The sequence below is a fragment of the Hordeum vulgare genome, chromosome 5H (assembly GCF_904849725.1).
Source record: "Hordeum vulgare subsp. vulgare chromosome 5H, MorexV3_pseudomolecules_assembly, whole genome shotgun sequence".
In the NCBI taxonomy this organism is placed as follows: Eukaryota; Viridiplantae; Streptophyta; class Magnoliopsida; order Poales; family Poaceae; genus Hordeum; species Hordeum vulgare.
This window is the reverse complement of record NC_058522.1, coordinates 364,809,996-364,827,729: the sequence shown is the minus strand read 5'-3', so window position 1 is coordinate 364,827,729 and position 17,734 is coordinate 364,809,996. Positions and strand designations below refer to the sequence as shown.

Here is a 17,734-nt window from a genome sequence, read left to right as displayed (position 1 = left end):
ACATACAACGGGTGCAAAACAGTTGCACGCGCGGAACACTCGGGTTAAACTTGACGAGCCTAGCATGTGCATACTTGGCCTCGGAACACATGAGACCGAAAGGTCGAGCATGAATCGTATAGTTGATATGATTATCATAGAGAAGCTTACCACTAAAACTATTCTCAACTCACGTGATGATCGTACTTGAGTTAGTGAATTTGGATCATGTACCACTCAAATGACTAGAGAGATATATTTTTTGAGTGGGAGTTCTTAAGTAATATGATTAATTGAACTAATTATCATGAACATAGTCAAAAAGTCTTTGCGAATTATGATGTAGCTTGCGTTGTAGCTCTACTGTTTTCTATATGTTCCTAGAGAAAATTTAGTTGAAAGATGATAGTAGCAACTTTGCGGACTGAGTCCGTGAAACCGAGGATTGTCCTCATTGATGCGCAGAAGGCTTATGTCCTTAATGCACCACTCGGTGTGCTGCACCTTGAGTGTCGTCTATGGATGTTGCGAACATCTGACATACATGTTTTTGATGAGTACGTGATAGTTCAGTGCGTAATACTTAAATGGATTAGAAGCAAGGAGCCGAAGATGTTTTGAAACGTCACGGAACATAAGAGATGTTCTTAGAGATGAAATTGAGATTTCATGCTCGTGCCTTTGTTGAGAGGTATGAGACCTCCGACAAGATTCTTTGTCTACAAAGTAAAGGAGAAAAGCTCAAATTGTTGAGAATGTTCTCAGATTATCTGAGTACAACAATCGCTTGAATCAAGTGGGAGTTAATCTTCCAGATGAGATAGTGATGGTTCTCCAAATCAATGCCACTAAGCTGCTAGAGCTTCGTGATGAACTATAACATATCAAGGATAGATATGATGATCCTTGAGCGATTCTCAATGTTTGACACTGCGAAAGTAGAAATCAAGAAGGAGCATCAATAGTTGATGGTTAGTAAAACCACAAGTTTCAAGAAGGGCAAGGGCTAGAAGGGACACTTCATGAAATGGCAAACCAGTTGCTGCTCTAATGAAATGAAGAAACCCAAGATTGAACCCAAATCAGAGACTAAGTGCTTCAGTTATGAGGGGAATGGTCACTGAGGCAGAGCTACCCTAGATACTTGATAGATGAGAAGGCTGGCGAAGTCAACAAAGGTATATTTGATATACATGATATTGATGTGTACTTTACTAGTACTCCTAGTAGCACGAGGGTATTAGATACCGGTTCAATTGCTAAGTGATTAGTAACTCGAAATAAAAGCTACAGAATAAACGGAGACTAGCTAAAGGCAAGGTGACGATACGTGTTGGAAGTATTTCCAAGGTTGATGTGATCAAACATCGCACGCTCCCTCTACCATCGGGATTGATGTTAAACCTAAATAATTGTTATTTGGTGTTTGCGTTGAGCATGAACATGATTAGATCGTGTTTATTACAATACGATTATTCATTTAAAGAGAATAATGGTTATTCTATTTTCTTGAATAATTACCTTCAATGGTTTATTGAATCTCGATCATAGTGTTACATATGTTCATAATATTGGTGCCAAAAAGATACAAAGTAATAATGACAGTACCACTTACTTGTGGCATTGCCGATTGAGTCATGTTGGTATAAAATGCATGAAGAAGCTCCATGCTGATGGATCTTTGTACTCACTCATTTTTGAAACGTTTGAGACATGCAAACCATACCTGTCGGTATAAAGGCATCAAGAAACTTCATGCAGATGGATTGTTTGGACTCACTTGATTTTGAATCACTTGAGACATGCAAAATCATACCACATGGAGCAAAAGAGTAACTTGTTGGAAGTAATACATTTTTTATGTGTGCAGTCCAATAAGTGCTGAGGCACGCAGTGGATATCATTATGTTCTTACTTCACTGACGACTTGAGTAGATACATGAGTATTTACTTGATGAATCACAAATCTGAAATATTGAAAAGTTCAAGGCTATTTCAGAGTGAAGATCATCGTGACAAGAGGATAAAATTGTCTATGATATGATCATAGAGATGAATATCTGAGTTGCAAGTTTTGTACACAGTTGAGACAATGTGGAAATTGTTTCGCAGTTCATGCCACCTGGAACATCATAGTGTGATGGTGTGTCTGAACGTCATAGCCGCACCCTATTTGATACGACGCATACTATCATGTCTTTTATCGAATCAACACTATCGTTTATGGGTTATGCATTAGAGACAACCGCATTCACTTTAAATAGGGCACCGCGTATTTCCGTTGAGATGACACAGTATAGACTATGGTTTGGAGAAACCTAAGTTGTCGTTTCTTGAAAGTTTGGGGCTGCGACGCTTATGTGAAAAAGTTTTAGTCTGATAAGCTCGAACCCAAAGCGGATAAAAGCATCTTCATAGGATATCCAAGATAGTTGGATACATCTCCCATCTCAGATCCGGAAGCAAAGTTTTTGTTTCTAGAAACGGGTCCTTTCTCGAGGAAAGGTTTCTCTCGAAAGACTTGAGTGGGAGGGTGGTGGAACTTGATGAGGTTAGTGAACCGTCACTTCAACCAGTGTGTAGCAGGGTGCAGGAAGATGTTCTTGTGGCACCTACACCAATTTAAGTGGAAACTGATGACGGTGATCATTAAGCTTCAGATCAAGTTACTACAAGTAGCGTTACCGATGGATTCAAGACGAGAGAGGGGATGCCTTCCCGGGGCATCCCCAAGCTTAGGCTTTTACGGCATCCTTGAATCTCTTGGGGTGCCTTGGGCATCCCCAAGCTTGAGCTCTTGCCACTCTTTATCTTTTTGTCCATAAGAACTTCACCCAAAACTTGAAAACTTCACAACACGAAACTTAAACAGAAACTTGTGATAACATTAGTACAATAAAGCAAACCACCACTTCCTTAGGTACTGTAGCAAACTTAAATTCTACTTGTGCTGATGTCGGGTTACTGTACTTTCAATCTTCCATGGCTAATACCCCCCGATACTATCCATAGTTTCATAAAAATAAGCAACCAACACAACAAAAATAGAATCTATTAACAGCAGACCAGTCTGTAGCAATCTGTATGTTTCATATACCTCTGGTACTTAACAAATTCTGCAAAATTACGACACTCTGAAGAATTTGCATAGCAATCAGCAGCAAAAAAAATCAACTCAAAATCTCTTACAGAAACAAAATGAAAATTCTTTTCGTGATCAGAAAGTTTTTGTCTTTCCCAGCATGACCAAACGATCATCCTCAAGACTAATCATAACGGTTTTTCTTGGCACAAACGCAAAAAAAAACATAAAAAACACAATCATAACAGAATTATGAAAGTGTGGAAAACACAAAACAGAAAGAAAAATGATATATTCGTTGGGTTGCCTCCCAACAAGCGCTTTTGTTTAACGCCCTTAGCTAGGCATTCAATGATGCTCTCACAAAAGACAAGAATTGAAGCACAACTAGAGCATCCTAAAGCATGTGAAAATCACATCTAAGTCTAACATACTTCCTATGCATATGCATTTTATAGGAAAACAAATTGTCAAGACAACCAATAGCTGCCATAAGCAAGGAAGAAGAAAGAGACAAGAGCAATCTCAACATGACGAGAGATGATTTGGTAACATGAAAGTTTCTACAAAAATATTTTCCTCTCTCATAGCAATTACATGTGGGATCATATTCAAATTCAACAATATAGCTATCCCATAGGATATTCTTTTCATGATCCACATGCATGCAAAGTTGACGCTCTTCAAAAATAGTGGGATTATCATCATATAAAGTCATGACTTCTCCAATCCCACTTTCAGTATTGTTGCAAATATCATATTCATCATGAGGTTTGAACAAATTTTCAAGATCATAAGAAAGATCATCACCCCAATCATGATTATTGCAACAAGTAGTGGACAAAGCAAAACTAGCATCCCCAAGCTTAGGGTTTTGCATATTTTTAGCATGATTGTCACTAATAGGATTTATAGTGAAACCATTGTAATCATGCTTTTCATCCAAGGAGCCCTCGTGAATCACTTCATGAATTTCTTCCTCACAATTTTCAGATTCACGCATCTTACGCAAAACTCCAAAGAAATAGTCAATTGCCCTCAACTTAATAGCAATTTGTTCCACACGAGTGGGTCTCATAAAGAGACTAGCAAGAGGATGAGGATCCATATCACTAGATTTTTAGCAAGCGAAGATGCAAGCATATTGAGGGCACATGGCACACAAGCGAGCAAGAAAACCGGCAAAGGCAAAAGAAAACGGCGAAGGCGAAAGGCGAATGAAAACGGCAAATGTGAAGTGGGGGAGAGGAAAACGAGAGGCAACTGGCAACAAAAGTAAATGCAAGAGAAGAGTTTGTGAGACCTACTTGGATAGATCTTGATTTCTCCTCCCCGGCAACGGAGCCAGAAATACTTCTGATGTTTGTTGTGTATCCTGGCAATAGTGCCAGAAATACTTCTGCTACTGCACAAAAGACCTTCCAATGGCGCCAGAGATAGGCACGTCGACGGGAGAATACTTGGCTTGATCTTTCTGTGGCGGCTACGCCTTAAGGGACTTCCTACGAAAGTATGCAAAGGATTTCCCCCGTGGCCTTGGAGCCTTGCGTTGGTGTTCCCTCGAAGCAGAAAGGGTGATGTAGCACAGTGACGGTAAGTATTTCCCTCAGTTTGAGAACCAAGGTATCAATCCGGCGGAAGAGTATCTCAAGATCCTGCACAAACACAAAAGCTTGCACCCAACGCTATGAAGGGGTTGTCAATCCCTTATAGATTGTTTGCCAAGTGAGAACTGAAAGCAACAAAGTAACAAAGCAAAGTAAAAGCGGAGTTGTAAACAATGGATGTGAATAGACCCGAGGGCCGTAGTGTTTACTAGTGGCTTCTCTCATGAAAGCAAGTAGACGGTGGGAGAACAAATTACTGTCGAGCAATTGATAGAACTGTGCACAGTCATGACGATATCTATGCAATAATTATTTCTATAGGCATCACGTCCGAAACAAGTAGACCGATACTGTCTGCATCTACTACTATTACTCCACACGTCGACCGCTATCCAGCATGCATCTAGTGTATTAAGTCCATAAGAACAGAGTAACGCCTTAAGCAAGATGACATGATGTAGAGGGATAATTTCAAACCAATAATAAAAACCCCATCTTTTTACCCTTGATGGCAAGTGCTTGATGTGTGCCTTGCTGCCCCTACTATCACTGGGAAAGGTCACCACATGGCAGAACCCAAAACCAAGCACTTCTCCCATTGCAAGAATCATAGATCTAGTTGGCCAAACAAAATCCAAGACTCGAAGAGACTTACAAGGATATCAAATCATGCATATAAGAAATCAACAAAGACTCAAATATATATCATAGATAATCTGATCACAAGTCCACAATTCATCGGATCTTGACAAACACACCGCCAAAGAAGATTACATCGGATAGATCTCCAGGAAGATCATGGAGAACGTTGTATTGAAGATCCAAGAGAGAGAAGAAGCCATCTAGCTACTAACTACGGCCCCGTAGGTCTGAAGTGAACTACTCACGAGTCATTGGAGGGGCGATGATGATGATGAAGAAGCCCTCCAACTCCAAAGTCCCCTCCGGCAGGGTGCCGGGAAGGGTCTCCAGATGAGATCTCGCGGAAACGGAAGCTTGCGGCGGCGGAAAAGTATTTTCGAGGCTTCCCTAATTTTTTGCGGAATATTTGGGAATATATAGGCGCAAGATCTAGGTCAGGGGGCGGCCAGGGTGGCCACAAGCTTGCCCACCGCCGCCACCCCCTGGTGGCGTGGTGGGAGCTTGTGGGCTCCCTGGGGCCCAGCTAGCTTGGCCCAAAGGCTCCCTGGTCTTCTTTCGTTCGGGAAAAAATCATTTCGGGTTTTTTATTCCGTTTGGACTCCGTTCCAAAATAAGATCTGAAAAAGAGTCAAAAACACGGAAAAAACAGGAACTGGCACTTGGCACTTAATTAATAAGTTAGTCCCAAAAAGATATAAAAGGGTACATAAAACATACAAAGAAGGCAAGATAACAGCGTGAAACCATCAAAAATTATAGATACATTTGAGACGTATCACAACACTATAGAATTTTTGATAAGTATATGTGGTTGACATATTGTAGATCGGAAGTAATATAGAATTTCTGTGAAGCATAAAGGATTGTTTGAAAGGAGTTTTTCAAAGGAAAACCTGGATAGAGCTACTTGAACGTTGAGCATCAAGATATATAGAGATAGACCAAAACGCTTAACAAAACTTTCAATGAAATACATGCCTTGACAAGTTTTTGAAGAAGTTCAAAATAGATCAGCAAAGATGGAGTTCTTGGCTGTGTCGTAAGGTGTGAATTTGAGTAAAGACTCAAAGCCCAACCACGGCAGAAGAAAGAGAAAGGACGAAGGTTGTCTCCTATGCCTTAGCCATATACTCTAAAGTATACCATGCTGTGTGCCGCACCTGATGTGTGCCTTGCCACAAGTCTGTTAAGAGGTACAGAGAGTGATACAGGATTGAATCACTTAACATCGGTCAAAGTTATCCTTAGTAACTAATGGACTAAGGAATTTTTCTCGATTATGGAGGTGGTTAAAGATTTCGTCGTAAACGGTTACGTCGATGCAAGCTTTGACACTAATCCGAATAACTATGAGTAGAAACTGGATTCGTATAGTAGAGTAGATATTTGGAGTATTTCCAAATAGCACGTAGTAGCAGCATCTATAAGATGACATAAAGATTTGTAAAGCACACACATATCTGAAAGATTCAGAACCTTTGACTAAAACCTCTCTCACGAGCAAGAGGTGATCAAACCCCAGAACTGTATGGGTGTTGGATTCATTAAAATCACGTGGCGATGTGAACTAGATTATTGAATCTAGTGCAAGTGGTAGACTGTTGGAAATATGACCTAGAGGCAATAATAAATTAGTTATTATTATATTTCTTTGTTCATGATAATCGTTTATTATCCATGCTATAATTGTATTGATTGGAAACACAAATACATGTGTGGATACATAGACAAAACATTGTCCCTAGTAAGCCTCTAGTTGACTAGCTCGTTGATCAAAGATGGTCAAGGTTTCCTGACCATAGACAAGTGTTGTCACTTGATAACGGTATCACATCATTAGGAGAATCGTCACTACAAGAAAAACGCTCAATTATGACCAAAAGTAACGACGGTGGTTTAATTGGTCATTGATCCATGACCAAAATTCTAAAATTAGTCATGGCAAGTCTAAGAGGGTCCAAAGCCCATAATGTTATGACCTTTTGCGTCCATTAGGTCATGATCCTATTGCAAAAAATGGTCATTAAGATGTGTAGAATTATTTATGATCATATTTCAATGCTAGCATGACCAAATATAAGACCATAAACATATGTGTGTAGGTGACTGGACGACACCTCATCAATTTTGCCTATGTGTCATGTATAGAGAGCAAAAAATCGTTTTATACGTATATGAATGAAGTAAATTATATTAGACAAATACCAATAGATTATAATTATTCATTTTAATATCCTAAATATTTAGAAAATACAATATAATTACGAAAATGAAATATATGAGCCCATGCTAATCTCATAATGTGTAGACCCTATTTAGATAAACATTTTTGAAAGGTGGCATAGGGTACCTTAACTTGGTGTTTCAGCCAATAAAAATTTAAACATGACAATAAAAAATATGTGGGTGAATTTTTCAGTAAAGCCAAATCACTACACCACGCACTAGATTTGCCTACATATGTGTGTAGGGAAAAATCAATTTCGCTAACAGATAGTTGGTCGGAAAAACTTCGATCTAACTGTTTGTCGATAATACTAATGTATCGTGTCCAACTAGCGGTCGGTAATGCTAAGATATTTCTTGTTCGACTATCGGTCGGAAAATTTCAGATCTCCATCAGACTATTTGTCGGAGATTAATGTCGACCAAGTGTTGGTTGCCAACTGGGCCCATCCGTCTTTGCACGCGCGCGAGCCAAAAATTAGCGCCAAACCTCCTTATTTTCACTCGGCCAACAGGTACCACGACCGAATCTAAATTCCCCAAACCTAAATCCTCTCAACCACTTCCCCCCGCCGCCGACCGCCCGCTCGCCCGCTATCTCCAGCATGTCGTCACGGCGACAGCCAGGTTGCTGCCTTGTCTCCTTCATCCTCGTGCACCCCCACTGCTTAGTCTACCAACACTTCCAATCCTAGATTGTGCGCTGCAGTTCGGGGAGAGGCCAAGGCCTGGTGGTGGACGCCGTCGTCCCTCTCAGATTTGAGGCTGAGAGAGAGAGAGAGAGAAGGGGTGGGGGAGGAAGGAAGGGAGAGGCGGGTCACCTGCGAGAGAGAGAGCACTCGCACCCTCGCTCGTCACCCAGGGTCCGCCACCACTGCCGCCACAAAGGGCTTCATCCGATCTGTGCTCGCCGGTTGACTGCTGTTGCTTCCCCTCCCCCAGCGGTGAGTATTCTTTTCACTCTTCTCCCCCTCTCCACCCCTCCAAACTAGTGCTGCCGTTAGTTTAGTTGTTCGATTTTCCCTTTTCCGTTCAGATTAGCCATGACTTGGGATAGTACTTCTATCCTGCAAGCAGTGTTTGGCTGTGAGCTCGAGCTCAAGTAGAACGCCAGAAAGGGGCTCTATCTGCTAATGGGGTAGCCGGCAATGTAGTCTAAGATCTACATCTCGTGTGATTACTGGATATGAGAGGATGAGAACTTGAGAAGAACAAGCTTGATGCTATTATTGCATAAAAAATCTATGGTACAGGTATTCCTTTTAGTAGTGTTGCAGGAAACATTAACTAGCTACTTTTTTATGAACTGGTTGTGATTGATTTGTGAACTTGAGAGCTTGTGAGTTGTAATTTGTGATGTTTGAACCCTTGCGAGACTATTATATTATGCTATGTGTGCTTGAAGGTTAATACAAGGGTATTCATCATATGAAAAATCATTACTTAATATATATATATATACGATCCACATATCTATGCTTTGAGATGAGGGACAACCCTGAGAACTAGCTTCAGGTTCCACAAAAAGTCCAAATAATCATACTAATATTTCAGTCTTTTGTTTAACCATTGTAGAATTCTTGCAAAACATTACTATATTTAACTTAGTTCAGTTTTTCTGGAATCAAGATAAAATACATATCTAGCAATTTATATTTCTACAGTAACGCTTCTATAGATTTTACCTGCTTCAGCTTGTTATCATAAATCCTCTTTTATGCTAACTGGTTAACTTGTTTTATATTTCTACAGTAACGCTTCTATAGATTTTACCTCTTTCGGCTTGTTAACTTGTTTTGATGCATCTTTTATCCCGCTTCAGCTTGTTAGCATAAATCCTCTTTTCTCCTGATTCAGTTGATTAGCAACCACTATTGTTCAGGAATTTCAAGTGGCGCACATCTTGTCTGGTGAGCCGACGACCGGACATCTTTTGTCAAGGTTTGTGCCCACTGAAAACTCTTGCTGAGGATATGAATGATATTCATCGCAAACTGATGTAGCTTCTCAATATATGTACTGTATTAGATTGTTTTGATTTATATCAGATGCGCTATCTTTTGGTATGTTCAACCATTCAGGTTGTGTTACTGTTTCCTAAGTTCAGGTTGGAGGAGTATGAATATTGATAATAGTCGTGATTCTTGTGGAGTAATTTATCACAGAGTTCCTTTCAGGCTTATGCCATATCATCAATGAACCATATGGATCGATGTTTTCACCATGTTTTAGTTCCATGTACTTATAGTAATAGCTGAGAACATGGTGCATTTTGTTTAACCATTTCCTAATCCACACAGCTTTCAGAATGCTAACGCAAGTACTTAGACAAGCGCACATCAGACTTTCATGGTACGACGGTGCGCCCATCAATTGTTATGTGTTCTACTTATGTGTTCTACTCTGCCTGTGACATGACCATCAACTTCATTTTACCGCTGGACAAGAAATGACATGCATCTCATGTCCACGATCCTACTTAGAAACAATAACTATCTAGACTTAACTATTGTAAAATATAAATGTTAATATATTGTCTAGACTTAACTATTAATCAGGGCACACAATGTTAATATACTTCAAATATGGCTAAGTTGGTCTTAACTATTGTAAAATATAAATGGCAATGATAATGCAGACATAGATCATATTATTGCATTACCCTTTTCCAAGAAAATAATGGAAGTACGTGTATGATCTTTCTGTGAAATACATTATCATGCTTTTGCAAGTTCCACGTTTTTCAATTTCAGATAAAGGAATTGGATCTTTCTTGGAGGCTCGGTGTTTCTTAACTGAGGCATCTGCAGCAATCTGTGTGTTGTCAGGTCCCAACGGGTCAAAGGATTCATCCTCCTTATTCTGTCAGATTTGCTTATTCTTTCCATGCATACTGTACGATCTTGAAAAGGTCAGATTTGAGAGTACATCTGCTGAATTTTAATTTTCAAAGATGATGAATATATATTGTATAATATAAATCAAAATATCATATATTGAATTTGTAGTTTCATTCTCCATTTCAGATGATGTCGTCTTCAGATGTTGTTGTCTACCTAACCTATTATAGTTATTTGTTCTCAATCTGTCATTACTCCAAGCCCATCTCAAAAGCCTACTTTCTTGAATTGTAGGATGGAGAATAATACTGCTATAACAGACGTTGAGGCCATAAAACAACATCTACTTACACTTAAGCCAAGACATGATCATGAGGTTTCTTTTCAATTGCATAGTTCATAGTTGGATTTTTACAAGAACATTTGCTTCCCTGTTTGGATGTCGTGAGTCACAACAAGGTATGAGCTGCTGCTATGTTTTCTATATTCTATCTCAGTATTTTTCTTCCCTTAAAATCTTTGTACAAATTATTCCATTTCATGTTAGTTGATACTTTGTGTTTGCAAACAAAGCTCAGACCTATCTCTCTCAGGGCATTACTTCCATACCACACATGATTTTATTTTCTTTGCAGACATCAACGATAGGGACCATGCTATTGAATGCATTAGCTGATTCAGATGCCAACGGGGAATTCTGCGAAGAGACATTTGTGGCCAATGTGCAGGTATGCACGATAATGTGTGTGTTTCGCATTATCCATTTGTTATTGAACCTTTGTCTCTATTCTGTCATCAATCAAAGGCTTCATGCTGAGATTGAACCAACCATGAAAATGAGAACCGAAGAAAAGATTATTATCTCTTTCTCCCATCATTGGGATCAACCCTTTTAGGCTTTCAGGTTGAGCAGCGACTTTACATATAAACGGACCTCCGTAACAATTTGTACAGTGCTAGGCAATTGAAGAAATATGATAGCTCTAAAATGCATGCCACTTTATTTACAATTCTGTGCAATTATGGAGCAGATATTGAGCCCACATAGTGCACTTCATTATACAACATATAACATGAACGATATGTAATATTTATCTGTCATTACTTGTCTGGCTCGAACTCAGTAGGACATATCTTTTCCTGCTCACATGGTTTCTAAAGTCAGTGACTGGCAGTTTTGGCAACACATGGTACATGCGCTCGGAATGAAGGCCTGGATGTGCTGAACAGGTTTGGCACACACTACTGGACACACTTGGTTTGATACTACGTAACCAAATAGACTCTGGATTTAACACAATTCAGCTATATGGTCTCCCCAATTTATTTCAGAGGGCTACACACTCATCAAATCAGTGGATCAGATGGAAATTATGCTTCTGACCCAGCTGTTAAAATATACAAAGCTGCATAAATCAACTTGAACATTTTAGATGTCTCATCAAGACCTCCTCATGTGTCTCTGTTTATATTCACCCATCGAGATTTCTATCTATGTACTTTGCCAATATGTGTCATATATAATGTAATTAACAAATGGGCCTACATAAAACCTTTAATTGACTGCCACTCAACCAAGCTCTACAGTCTACTATTTGTTCTTCATCTTTAATAAACAAAAAAATGAAAAATTTAGATGAGTAAGAAAACAACTTTTTACTATTTTATCATTGGTTATCGTGCGTGCAATTTTACTAGTTTCCTTGGTCTGAAAGCCTTACCATCATTTTCTTCTTGCAGGCGGCCATGGCAAGAGCATATTGTGCAGAGGACGTGGATGAGAAGAAACTTATGGTTCTCATTCAATCTTTGTGGAACTCTCTTTATGTGCGATTGTGCATTTGTTGGAACCTTTTTTCTGTGCACTTGCACAAGTATTCTGTTGTGCACATGTAAAATTATTTTGATGTGTCCTTGTTAGGTGTTGAACCTTAATGCGTGGAGTCAGTGGATGATGTATTGTATTTGATGTGATATGCTATTGAAATGAAATATACATTTTATTTGCAATCTTTTATTTTGTTGTACTTATTTTTAATGGGCCTATCTTGAGATATGCGTGCTTCTAGCAAAAAAAATGCTTCAACGTAAACAAATCAGACATTTTTAATAGTAAAATAGATATTGGGCCAGGCCCATGTAGCTAAATTCACTATTAGGAAAAGGCCTGCTAGTGACGCACCTATTTTGGCTACTAATGACGCACTATAGGTGCGCCACTAGCATCACACCATTAGATTTTTTTACTAATGACGCACCACAGGTGCCCCATTAGTATCTGGTATACTAATGGCGCACCAGGCAGTGCGCCATTAGTATAGCTTATGGTGCGCCATTAGTATCTGGTATACTAATGGCGCACCAAGAAGTGCGTCATTAGTATACCTCATGGTGTGTCATTAGTATCTGGTATACTAATGGCGCACTGCCATAGCCCATGATGCTCCATTAGTATGCCTCCCAAGGCATATATACTAATGGCGCACAGGTAGTGCGTCATTAGTATAGCTCATGATGCTCTATTAGTATCTTGTATTCTGGCATATATATGTTTTGTTTCAAAACCACAAATTCAACAGCAAATAACATATATATCAAATATATAATACATAATATGTGCCCAATAGTTTTACTGATCCACAACACATAACATATATGCAAAGTTGCATAACAAATTTCATGATCCATATATCAAAATTCCATAGCATCCATACATCCAAAATTCCATAGCATCCATATATACATATAGTTCCATAGCATCCATACATACATAGCTCCATAGCAAATATAATACACAACGATACAACCCAAATCTATAAGGCAGTGACCAACAAACGGCACAGCTACCAAATTGCTGAGGTACATATGGTGATGTGTCAGGGAGAACCAATGAAAGCTTCGCCATGCAAAGAGTTCTGTTCCTGCACTTATTCCTGCAAACCCAAAACTAAACATATTCAACAATCTGTAGAATTGAACCATAATGCAAGTCTGTGTGAAACTGTGAAACTTGTGACTACCCACAGAAGGATTCCTTTGTTGATCCTGCGCCATGCATACTCCTCCCAGCCATTTGGTAATGCATCAATGTACTCTTTTGTGAGTGTTGTGGTACTGTTGCGAACCTAGAAAAAAAACAACTTAAGTCACAAGTTAGTACAGTACATAAAATGCACACCTTCTCCCATGAGGCCACAGCTTCGCAGAGATTGAACTCAAATGCCAGCCCTTCAGACTCTCCAGTTATTGGATCTTTCTGCAAGCACCAGCCATAAGAGCTAAGACAATAATCACAAAAATAAGACAAGCTGGTCTAACTACGAGAGGAACAACAGATGCCCGTGGTCCACCCTTGTCTATGTAGAACAGTTGCCAGGTACAAAATTAAGTTAAAGAACAGTTGCCAGGCATCTGTTGAATGGTCAGGCAATTAGCCTAAACCAAGCCTGTGGATCTGACTGTTTGTTAGGACTCCAACAACACAACAGCAGGTTCATATCACTTTAAAATAACAGGAACTATGTAATGAATGGTAACATAAATGCTAAAAATAGAACTAAAAGTTCGTGAACACGGCACATATAGCATGGGAGTCGAGCGCTGAAACACACAACAAGAGGCAACCAGACATCTCCAAGTGGTTCTTTAACTCATGATCACCCTTGCCTTCAGCTGGCGTCTCTGAATTTCGAAGCAAGGTTTTTCAGAATTTCAGCACTCGCGTCCACATTTCAGTGCCGCGTGTCACTGTCACTCCAAGCCGCTTCCCCTTCCCCCACTCGCCATCAGCACGCAGCAGGCCAGCAGCACGGCACGACACTATCGACTACCCACCCGGAGCCGGCAAGCGATCGGAGCCAAGAACGCCCCGCGACGGCGACGGGAAGGTACATACAAAAATGTCTGCAAAGCGACCAGGTTTTATCCCAGAAAAAGTTCAAAGGTTAACATTTCACCCCTCTGCAAGAGCTAAGCTGTACCCAGAGATGAAATTTCTATTGATCTACGCTTCAAACCCAGAGATGACTTCTAAACTTGCACTATCCATGCAGTCTGAAGATAAAACGCTACCACATCTATCAGAACTAGTGACAGATACAACACAGTTCCACATCTATCATCAGAGTCTATCAAAGCAATGTAAATTTATTACTGCACAGAAGGTGTCAAGATGGAGAGTGAGACCTTGAGAGCACGGTTCTCACGGAAGGGCCTGAGGACGGCGTCCTTGGTGGCGGCAGAAGCCGCCGAGGCACGGACGGCGTCCTTGGTGGCAGCGTTTGGGAAACTAGACGCTGCTACGCAGCGCCCGCGTGCTATACAGGCGGGTACAGCGGCCGCCAGATTTGGAAAGCCCCGTCGCTGTTTGTCCCCACCCATGTGTTGAAAAAGGCATGTTCATCCTCCCCTCCTTGCCACGTCACACCACAGAGAAAATCAATCTAATGAAAATATACCTTATGTGCTGCAACTCTCAGTTTTCTAGCTGGCATAGTTGGCAGAAAAGTGTGTGGTAACATCACAGAGCTACGCTTGGTCCGATCCTTGCACTCCATAAACATGCAACTTCAAATCCAAGGTCTTGCTCCTTTAGTTATGACAGTGTGCATTGATTTTTCAAGCTAACTTATGAAACCCTTGGTGTTTATAAACATTTTTACTGCCACGCCATTCCTGCAAGTTTACAGAAACACCACTCATAACTGCAGGAAAGTGCACTCTGGATATGTTATTGAATGTCATTAGCCTGGCAGATCGTGAACCTTGCCCGCAAATATTTTGATCCAAGGAGAATCAACTGCAACTTGGTGTAGATTTACATAGTTGTTGCAACTTGAAATTAACTATGCGGCTACAGAGGCGATAAGGACTGCGGTGAATACTAAGACAGGAAGGGGAAAAGGAGGATCATTATTCTTCATTTTTCCACTTTGAGTGCATCAGAATCAGCCATACAGCACAGCTAGCAAAACCGGAGGGTGATTTGTCAAATGAGAGCTACAGCTACTAGGGTCATCAGCAGCAGTCCTAGTGGGTAAAGCACCTCTTAGATGACTGATTAGTCCATAACAAAGCAATTCTGGCATAAAAAATTTAAGTTAAGCTATATGGTGTGCAACGAAGCATCATCATACATATATAAACCATGATGAGTGCTGCTTCCTCCATGAAAATGTATGTTTCTTTCACACGTTGCTGACAGTTACAACCATAATGGCTACTGTTTTCTGTTGTACCAAGGCCAGTTACATCTCACATCTTGTGCATAAGTGTATTATGACAATAGCTACTTACTTTAGTAAAGCTACTAGACATAACTAGATCTGTGATGTTACCATAAACATGCAACTTCAAATCCAACTTCAAATCTGCTCTGTTCCTTGACATAAAGGTGGTGCATACTAGTTATTTACCTTTAGTCTCTTATATATGAAACCCTTGGTGTTTTGCAGATGGTCCAACAGCCTGCCTGGTGTTGCTACTAACAAATTGACCCCCTTTGCAAGCTGGTCAGCTTCAGTTCTCCGGCCATTGCCACCAATTACATATCCGAGGGTTTGTGAGTGATACTTCACCAATTCCTTGGCAACATTGTGTGTCTGGACCAAAAAAAAAACTTGTGATTAAGAACAGTGAAACGCAAAAGTGCAAGGCTTTCAAAAGTTGACTGGTAATTTGTTCCGTCTCGCTATTTGTTCAGTGGTTCAGTGGTTCAGTGGTTCGTCAGTCCGAGGAATTACCAAAGCCAAGTCGGCAAATTATAAAACTGCAAGAGAGAAGCTAATTATTTCTCACAGAAAAGGCATGCAAGATAGTTGAAACTTGAAAGAATCGAGAACTGAGAATCTACAGCCACTCATATACAAAGAGTGGCCAAGAAATAAATGTTTTATGCAAATATCAAATAGGTTTAACTAAATATTCTGCCACTTAAGTTTTGCTCGTGGCGGAACAAAAACAGTATAATTCACGAGGTAGCCATAAGTAAAAAGCAAGAACACAAAGACTAGGGAACATATACATACATTATGAACACAAGTGAATTCAAGACATATTTTCCTAGAGCAATACCATGTTTTAAGAATTTCGAAAGTACAATGTCCACATAAGTAGGTAACTGGTAGACGTCAGTGAAAATAACGCTAGCCTAAAGCATTCACTGTGAAGCAGATGCAGACTGAACACTATGATCAGATATCCCCAATCAAACAACATCAGATCACGTTATAAAAAAAATCTAAGACCCTCGAGCTAAACCATCCAAACAAATCGAGCATAATGTAGATAGGCCCGGCAGGCTACTGATATGGCAACGGGTAATCTGACATCCGAGTTACCATCCCAGAACCGAGCTGACATCTTCAAACTCGTCAGCCCGCGCAATCCTCGCACTCCACGCAGGAGCCATCTCAGAACCCGACTACTGACACTGCTAACTATGAGCCGCTATTGGAGTTTACTACAGATCCAAACTGGTAGCCGCGAGCTGCAGCCGCTCCACGCCCCGGCCGTCTGAACCCGAACCGATCACAGATTCGCGAACAGTTAGAGGCGAACAATGCCTCGCGAAAACGGATTACAGATTCACGGATCTGGGAACGCGGGCGAGAAGGCTGGTTGGCGCGTAGGGGACACGAGTCGTGATCAATCAGATCCTGGCGCGCACCGGAGTATCCGGCAAGAGGCGGAGCAGAGCAAAACCTAGGGGGGGGGGGGGGGGGGGGCATGGCGTGTGATGCGGAGCGGGAGAGAGAGGAGTTGCGCCGTACCTGAGATCCGCGAGGCGCGAGCTATGGAGGGTCGGAGGAGGGAACGGACCGAAGGAGAACGACGGCGGTCGTATCGATCGATCCGGCGGCTTCCCTGGAAACATTGAGGTCTATTCTGTTGGATATAAAACTAACAAGAAGCAATTGCAGCATAAATACCTCTATAAGGGCTCGGATGGTGAGCTTGATGGTCTCCTTGCCGGAGGTGTCCTTGTAGTTCTTCTCCAGGAACTCCCTCATGGAGTTGGAGTTCCTCCCCGTGGCGTGGGCCTTCCAGGCGGTTCTCGTTTCGAGTTTTCGGGTGGAGCGCGCCGCGTAGTTGGGGGAGCGTTTTCGGCGCACCAGCTGGTGGTGCATCATTTGTAGTTTTGTAAAAAAAAAATTATAGTAATGGCGCACCAGCTCTGGTGCGCTATTAGTAGTTTTGCAACAAAAAAAATTATAGTAGTGACGCACCACCAACAGATGCGTCATTAGTAACCCTAGTTACTAATGGCGCACCAGCTGGTGGTGCCCCCTTAGTAGTTTTACAAAAAAAAAATGTAGTGGCGCATCGAGTGTGTGGTGCGCCATTAGTGTCCATCACAC

At 40.9% G+C, this 17,734-nt stretch overlaps 2 protein-coding genes and 1 long non-coding RNA gene across 12 annotated transcripts; 1 reads left to right on the top strand and 2 right to left on the bottom strand.

Moving 5' to 3' along the window:
- The first annotated feature begins 8,022 nt into the window (after positions 1-8,022).
- Positions 8,023-12,386, top strand: LOC123398569. Of its 10 annotated transcripts, none has more exons than XR_006610189.1 (8): positions 8,057-8,163; positions 8,246-8,480; positions 9,419-9,477; positions 9,837-10,447; positions 10,671-10,835; positions 11,012-11,104; positions 11,501-11,606; positions 12,117-12,386. It is a non-coding gene; the product is annotated as an uncharacterized LOC123398569 (long non-coding RNA). The 10 variants fall into 10 exon arrangements; XR_006610184.1 differs by having other exon boundaries at positions 8,057-8,480; positions 9,837-9,888; positions 10,290-10,447; XR_006610188.1 differs by having other exon boundaries at positions 8,065-8,163; positions 8,232-8,480.
- Positions 12,387-13,143: 757 nt separating this feature from the next.
- LOC123398567 lies at positions 13,144-15,879 on the bottom strand. The gene is made up of 5 exons (XM_045093027.1): positions 15,791-15,879; positions 14,834-15,050; positions 14,562-14,738; positions 13,401-13,632; positions 13,144-13,309 (listed from the first exon to the last, which is right to left on the bottom strand). Coding segments are annotated over exons 2-5 (516 nt in total). The 5' UTR covers positions 14,939-15,050; positions 15,791-15,879; the 3' UTR covers positions 13,144-13,307.
- Positions 15,801-17,503, bottom strand: LOC123398568. Its single transcript, XM_045093028.1, has 4 exons — positions 17,306-17,503; positions 17,147-17,256; positions 16,118-16,143; positions 15,801-15,976 (listed from the first exon to the last, which is right to left on the bottom strand). The coding sequence occupies exons 1-4, from the start codon at positions 17,501-17,503 to the stop codon at positions 15,894-15,896; spliced, it is 417 nt and encodes a 138-aa protein (XP_044948963.1). The 3' UTR covers positions 15,801-15,893.
- Positions 17,504-17,734: the final 231 nt, after the last annotated feature.